The 7808-nt window shown below is 53.2% G+C and overlaps 1 protein-coding gene across 1 annotated transcript in view; it reads right to left on the reverse strand.

Annotated features, from left to right (window-relative positions):
- Positions 1–938: 938 nt before the first annotated feature.
- Positions 939–7808, reverse strand: part of MYO1H (myosin IH) — a 58279-nt gene continuing 51409 nt past the window's right edge. Inside the window, 9 exon segments of the mRNA XM_006762021.2 lie at positions 939–1418; positions 2884–2981; positions 3128–3198; positions 3565–3700; positions 4322–4377; positions 4548–4641; positions 5375–5458; positions 6286–6445; positions 7087–7171. Coding sequence (XP_006762084.1) covers positions 1217–1418; positions 2884–2981; positions 3128–3198; positions 3565–3700; positions 4322–4377; positions 4548–4641; positions 5375–5458; positions 6286–6445; positions 7087–7171 — 986 coding nt within the window. The 3' untranslated portion in view covers positions 939–1216.

The following is a 7808-nucleotide window of genomic DNA, read 5'->3' on the forward strand; positions in this document are numbered from 1 at the left end:
CAGTGAAGAGCAGTTTTCAGCAGAGAGAGCTAGGCAGTCACAGTACCTTCTACTGACCACCTTGAAGTTGCTCGGGGTGGGAAAGCTGAGTCATTTCCCTGTAGCGCCTGAATTTAAACACCAAAAGGGAGTCTGGGGCAGAAACGCAGCTGGGCTTCTGAAAAAGCAAAACCAATCGATCAGCTGGTGTTGCCACCAATTTAATTTGGGGGAGACACAGCTCACCATCTGGAACCTAGAGAGCCTATGAGAAATGTTAAGGAATCAGGTACATTTCTAATTCCGTGTATTTAAAGCAAAATTCAAATGTTGCAGCATTGTGAACTTTCAGTTACTTACTCAGACCGCCTCTAACACTTCATTGTGCCTTGGAGGCAGCCGGCAAAGGCAGAGAAGCTGTTGCCTACCTTACAGTGACCAGGCAGAGTGCGTGCAGCGAGTGCCTATCCTACTGGGGACGTTCACAACCACCCTCTTGGCGACGTGACTCCCTGAGAGGACGTTCTAGGTTAGCGCGACAGGGCAGCTGAGACGCTGGGGATGGGCGCTGGCATGAGAAGCCGCCCCATTTCTTCAGAGCCACGGGAGCCTTTCCTCGAAGGGGTAGCTTCCTGGGTCAAATCCGCTTCCTACGTCCTGGCTTCAGCAGACGCCACCCTCGATCAGGACTTCATGCGGACAGACACCTGGAAGAGTCCACGCTGCGGCTTAGCGGCCTCACCTCGCCCCCCTCGGAAGGAAGCAGTTATCACCCCACCATCAGCATCACCCAGGTAGGTGATGTGGCTTCGCCCAGCCACACAGAAATGGGCTCCCGAGGCCTGTTCGTACCTTCAGCTAAGCAGGCAGGAGACAGGCTCTGTGACTCCAAACGGGAGCTGGGCTCAGAATAGCTACTTGGCAGGGAGGGCAAAGCTCTGAGCACCCGGCCACACCCGCAGCCAATGACAGCACAGAGCCGGGGGTGAGACGCTAACGCAGGGGGCTCCGGTTTGGAGTGTGAGAACCACGGCAAGAGGCCCAGCACCTGCGCCGCCCAGTGCAAAGCGGGCTTTGCCATTTAAACCCGGGGAGGGTGGACTGTCAGCTCTGGCTCCCAGTAAACATGGCAGTAAACTCCTGCTTCATCCAGCATTTGGATCTATGTCTCCAGTACCAATTCCAGTTCCTTCCTGTTTCTCAGATGTGGAAGCAGGACTAGAAAGAGATGAACTAGCTATGATTCCAATCTGTCTACAGGAGGACTGAAATTGGCAGCATTTTCATCTTTATTCTCATCAAAAAGTGCTCCCCTGCCCCCCCAGACACAGCCACTCACCACTGTTAACTGTCCGTTTTTATCTTTATAGATTTGTTCTTCTGGTCCCGTGTCAAAAACTATTGTGCCTTCTCTTCCAGGACTGATATAAAACTGTAAACTTAAAATACACAAAACATGATGAGTTACTGACCTGGCGTTACTTTTCTCTCTCAGCCTTTGCTCTACAGAAGAAATTTACTTAGGAAGTTTTACTCGTTTCAAGGTTGAACGCGCTTGATTATAGAATTTGAGTAATGCAAAGACGAAAACCATTTCCATAACCAGGAAACTGACCCCATGTCTCTGTAATTACTCTAAGATCAGTTTAGCTCCTTCAGTTTCAAGGGGCCATGCTGCTGTTTGGGTAACCATATGTCTTTATACGACAGCTCTCATGGGCTAGCTCTGCCCTCGGAGGCAGAGCAATACAGAAGCACCACTTTCCACGTACCCACCTCTCGCTGTTCCATCCACATAGGGATTTACTCAGCAGGTTTTAGGGATTGGGGCGTAATGGGAGCACAAGTGTGAGGGAGCAGCCTGCTTTAGGGGCTCTGGGAGCCGTACTGAGGGCCCGTGCACGGTCCCTGCCCAGCTCTGTGACGGTGGCACCCACTTCAGAGCTGCTGAGAGAATTGAACAGGTACTCTATGCACCAGGGGTTTTTCCTTTATGTCCCACAGAAATGCCAGCACTTTTCCGTCTGTAGGCAGCCTGCAAAGTGGAGGCCCCCTGTGCCCAACCAGCTGTCCTCCAAAACAGGCTTCCACAGCACAGGTGTGGCTGCCACCTCCTCGGGCGAGGCCCACCCCCCACTGTGACAGCTTCCCCCATAGGCATCTTTGAATACTGGGTCACAAGACCCTGTTCCCGTAGGTCAGCCAGTGATCACCCACTTCTTCATTTCTCTGGAGCCCCAGGCTTGGGGAGAGGGAAGAAGTTCTTAATCGGAAGGGCAGGGTACCCACTGGAGCGGGGTGGGGAACGTCCAGCCAGGGATTTGAAATCCAATCACTCTAAGGCAGCAGTTCTCAACCTGTGGGTCGCCACCCCTTTGGGGGTCGAATAACCCTTTCACAGGGGTCGCCTAAGACCATCGGAAAACACATATATAATTACATATTGTTTTGTGATTAATCACTATGCTTTAATTATGTTCAATTTGTAACAAATACATCCTGCATATCAGATATTTACAGGACGATTCATAACAGTAGCAAAATTACAGTTATGAAGTAGCAACGAAAATAATTTTATGGTTGGGGGTCACCACAACATGAGGAACTGTATTAAAGGGTCGCGGCATTAGGAAGGTTGAGAACCACTTGCTCTAAGGGCTCTTTTCATAGCAACATAAGTTTTAAGTTGATGATTTTGTATGGCCCCCAAATAACACTATAAACATCCAAATGGCCTGTGGGCAGAAACAAGTTCCCCACCCCTGCAGGGAGGCGGGCACGGGTGACAAAGTTAACATTCCCGTGGGGACCTGTCCAGCAGAGAGAGGCAGTCACAGTACCTTCTGTGCGAGAACGAGCATTTGAGCACTGAACGCCTTCCTCGCGGGAGACGAAATCTCCTACCTTCCTTGAACAACATGCACGATGTTCTCCTTCTTAACCAGCATGATGAGTTTCGTAACCGCTTCAAAGACGTGCTCACACTGCAAGATGGCGTCCCCCTGCAGCGGGGAGGAGAGGAGAGGACAGGGCGGTTTCAGTGGGAGCGGTGAAAAGAAAGCTCCCCAATACTGCGGTTTCCCCGTCGTCCCCCCAGCATCTCGGCACCGTGCCGGGCCCTCAGCAGAGACAGGGGGCCGTCGGTTACCTTGTGCTTGTTGGCTCCTGGTGAGACGTGAATGACTAAGAATCCATCCCTCAGGTTGCTGGTAGAGACACCTGCAGACAGACGGCAGTAAGGAGCCAGGAAGGGACAACTTGACATGAAACACAGGTACAAGGAGAGGTGCACCTTGGGGCTCCCCAACCCCACACTCCTCCCCCCTCGCTGGGCCCAGCAGGGCGAAGGGCCTCCTCACACAGTCCGTGTGCTGTTGGGCTGTCAAGGTTGTGCCCCAAATAAAAAATGGGCACGAAGAGGGCGACGGATGTCCAGCCCGGACACTTGAGTGACTGGGGCACCACTGATATTTGCGCAAGAACAACAGGCCCCTAACACCGTCATCCTCCGGTCAAGGGCTTCCTGCCTGGGGTGCCGGGAGCCAAGTCGCCCAGTGACTGGCCCTGAGGTGGCCTGCGTCTCACCTTTGAGTGCCGAGTACTCTATTTTCTGCTTGATTTTGGCCAGTTCCACCACGTACGCGGCTTTCTGCGTGAGGATGAGCTGCCGCTGCCGCGCCTTGAAGCCTTTCCTGTCGTATTTAATGACCGGGATGCCATACTGCAAGGAGGTGACCGTCACGACGGGTGGGGAGGTGGGAGAAGGCTCAGGGAGGAGGGGGCGCGGGGCTGAGTTGCTGGTTACTCAGAGGTTCAGATTTTGCATCAACAGGGTTTTCCTACACCCTGGTGCTCTGCCTGGTGGATTTTGTTAGGTTTTGGGTTGTTTTTTCTTAATCCTCACCCAAGGATATTTTTTCCATTCATTTTGAGTGAGAGAGAGAGAAAGAGAGACATCAATTGGTTGCCTCCCTCACGTGCCCAACCCAGCCATGGCCACCTGCCTCGTGGGTCTGCTCTGAGAGGTCGAGATGCCCTCTCCTCAAGGCTCTGTGGGCACGAGAGACCCCAGCCACAGGAACATCCTGTCTAGCCACTCGGGTGTCTGTTCCCCCGGGGATCAAAGTGACAGAGCAGCCAGCAGAGCCCTGGAGAGCTTGCAGACCTGCCGGGGATCACACCGCTCCTAAGTGAGGCAGGCAGCCCAGTCAGTACCCAGAGCCCCGCCCACACGCACCCCTGCACATACTCGGTGCTTCCGGGTCTGCTCCCCCAGAAAACAGGCCCCGTCCTCACACTCCATCAGGAGTCCTGCCCGAGACCAGGCCCCTCTCTTCCTTACCTGGATTTTCTCGTTGCCGATGAGCTGAAGCACTTTGGGATTGATGTCTCCTTCGTCTAGGAGGGAACAGAGCACAGTGAGTCCTCGCAGAAGCCGCTGGCGTCTGCTGGCTTCCTGTCCCTCTGTGACCGAGACCCCAGCGGGGGCACAGCCATGGGAAATGATATGGAGTTGAAATTTTCCCCCTGGCTCTTTTAAAACGAGGTAAATGGGAAAATGTACTTACCTATCCGACTGTTGGCAAAGGGCTTATTCAGACTTTCTGCGTAGCCTTCCTTCTTTCCCCTGAAGACTGCGCTGGCGACCGCCTTCTGCTGCATCTGGTGACACAGTTCAGTGTACAGCAGCGGTGGCCACGGGCCTCCGGGACAGGCGCGCTCCCAGGTCCACGTGTGGCACCCCCTCCCGGAGACGCTGTGGGAGCTGTGTCCTTCCACACAGACATCAGAACACATGCCTGGCTTTGACCAAATGCCCTAAAAACTGCTCCCCTGGCAAAAACGGAGTTGCTACTTCTGCTTGTTCTCTGTCACTTGCACTGGCTCCCTGGAAGCGGGATGTGCAGAACTTAGGGAGCCATTTGTTGCTCCTGGGTCAGAGGTCAGCAGGCTCGAGCCCGCGGGCCAAGTCCAGCTTCCGGTCTGGTTTCGTAAGTCAAGTTTTACTGGAGCACAGCTCTGCCTTCAGTTACACGCTGCCTCTAGCTGCTCGGGGGCTCTTGACAGCAGAGCTGAGTCATTGCCACGGCGGTCCCACGACCCCCAAAAGCCTGAAATACGTACTCTAGCCCTTTAGGGGAAAAGTCTGCATAAACAAAACCGGACCTCCAGCACACAGGGGACCTGCATTTGCTCTGCAGGGGCCAGCTGGACTGTCCCCATGGTAACAACAGAGTGATGCCGATTATTAACAGCTGCCACTCAGCAGGGCTCGGGCTGAGTGTTCAATCATCACGTGCACGAGGCGTGTGCCTTGGCTGACAGGTGAGGTCTGCTAACTAGTAGTTCAACCGTAGGGCCAGTGCCCGCCCCTCCGCGCACCCCACGTCCCTACCAGCGCTTTCCTCTCGGCGGTGATCCCACGACAGTACTTCCGAACCAGGTTCCTCACGCACATTTTCCGGAGCAGATCCGATGCCTGTGGGGAACACACCTTTTTTCCCACCCGTCTCGGGCTGTGGCCACCAAAACAGCTGTGGAAACCTAGTTGAATTCAGTTCGATTTAAAGCGCGGCGTTAAGACCTTACAGTCCAAGAAAGCAGCTAATCGTCTCGCGCTACCTTTTCTCTGCTGCTAAGCTAGTGGTTCTTAAACTTGAATGCACTTGAGAGACTGTCTAAAGTGCGATTCCTAGGGATGCTGGCTCAGTGGGTCCAGGTTGGAGCCCAAGAATCTTACCGTCTACAGAGGGTCCTCGGGCCACCTTCAGAGAGGCACTGTCACCTAACCCTTCTGGAAAGCTACTCCAGGACAGACGCCATTTAAAAGTGCTCTGTAGCCCGGGCAGCGTGGCTCAGTGGTTGAGCCTTAATCTATGAACCAGGAGGTCACAATTCAGTTCCTAGTTGGGGCACATGCCTGGATTGTGGGCTCGATCCCCAGTGTGGGGTGTGCAGGAAGCAGCAATCAGTGACTCTCCCTTCCTCTCTGAAATCAATAAAAATGTGTATTTTAAAAAAATGCTCTGTGTAACATCTCCAATGGCTTTATGCTCCCAGTGAGGACGTGACGGGTTCTGAGGAGTGAAACCTCTTGGGCATTGCTCTGTGTAACAGACCTCCAATGGCTTTATGCTCCCAGTGAGGACATGACGGGTTCTGAGGAGTGAAACCTCTTGGGCATCACCTTGCAAAGACGTGCGTGGCTAAGGCAGCCCTTCCGAGCCCGGGGAGGTCCACATACACACACACAAGCTCCGTCGGTGCCCAAGCCCCTTGCAACGCGAGTCCCAGCGGAGTCCTTACGTTTTGCAAGATGCCAGGAGGCCTCAGCCAGCGCTTGTCCAACACGTTCTTCGGGACGTGATAGCGAAGATTCAAGATGTAATTCTTGCGCACGAACACGACAAACTCCTCATTGTCGGGGCAAAGAGGCTTGTCGCGATGGATGAACCCCTTGATGAACCTGAATTGGGAAGCGTTAACGTTCATTTTCTGACCCGTTTCTTCCGCGCGTTGTGGGTTCTCTCCACTCGTTGGATCAGAAGAGGCCACGGGGCAGCGATTACTTAGATGGTTACATAGGCCAAAGCCAGTGATGTCGCCCACAGGCCCAATCTACCCCAAAGGTCTGTCCCACTTCACCCACTCTGTTTCTTCTTTGTTTTTAATAGTTTGAATTAGTTGCCAACAACAACAACAAAAAAAGGAGGTATTACATGAAAGCCAAATTTCCAGCTTTCCTGAAAAATCAAAAGACCTGCCTGGCATTTCTCCTTGGCAGCTGTCATCTGAGAGGGAACAAGCGTTCCAGTTGGCCGCAGTCCCCACCATACCTTACTGTCTTCTCCCAGCTCATGAGACCCACTCACTGTACCCACCTGGAGTCAGAAGGCATTTATTTGACTTTGTGACTTCTGAGCTCGACTCAGAGAAGACTACAAATGGACTAAGTTGCAATCACCATCAAATCAGGGTGAAAAAAGCCAAGAGCTGAATTCCTCAGGGGTGACATCCCAGAAGGAGGATTCCCCGTCTGCACAAATCCAAAAACCCCAGCCAAGCCCACGACCACCCCCTGCCGCACCCCCACACCCGAGAACTTACCTCCTTATAATCAGCACAGCCCACTTCCTCCTCGCGACCTCCTTCCGGGCCAGGGCTCCACGCCAGTGGGTTTCGAGTTTGATGGCTGAAAGAGGTCACTGCTGCCGTTAGGAGGCGAGCACCATCACATTGAATCCAAAAGGGTTTTTCAGAATCAGTCACCCAGGCCACCACCATCGGCACGCCCGCCACGGCGCTCGGCTAGTCCCGGAGATGGAAAGTGGGGTGAACGCCCTCAGTTCTTCCCTGGGGGGTGTTCAGGGAGACACTGAAACCGGGAGACAGGAGCACGGGGCGCTGTGGGAGGACCCGAGCTGCCCGGGGTCCTTTTCAGGGGCAAGCATGGCACTCATGTCTCTTTACACGTGTCTGACCATGGGGTTTGGTTTGTCTCCCCGTGTTCACTTTGCTTTTGTCTACATTTTAAAATTGGGATACAGAGCCCTGGCCGGGTGGTTCAGTGGTTGGGAATCCACCTACGAGGTCATGGATTATTGAGTGGTGTGTCCATAGATGGTAGTATTGGGATTATAAATTCAAAATTCAGAAGAGTGGGGAGGGACAGAGGAAAGGGACTCATGTTCGTAACCTTTTCAAAAAGTTATTCTTTAAACATGCATATGTCGTGGATCAAATAAAATATGTCCATGGCACATAGAACACTATGTTGTCATCTCTGGTAAATGAGTGAAAAATGAGGAGAGGCTCCAGAACTGGACCCT

This window comes from Myotis davidii, unplaced genomic scaffold (genome assembly GCF_000327345.1).
Source record: "Myotis davidii unplaced genomic scaffold, ASM32734v1 scaffold478, whole genome shotgun sequence".
NCBI classification, from domain to species: Eukaryota; Metazoa; Chordata; class Mammalia; order Chiroptera; family Vespertilionidae; genus Myotis; species Myotis davidii.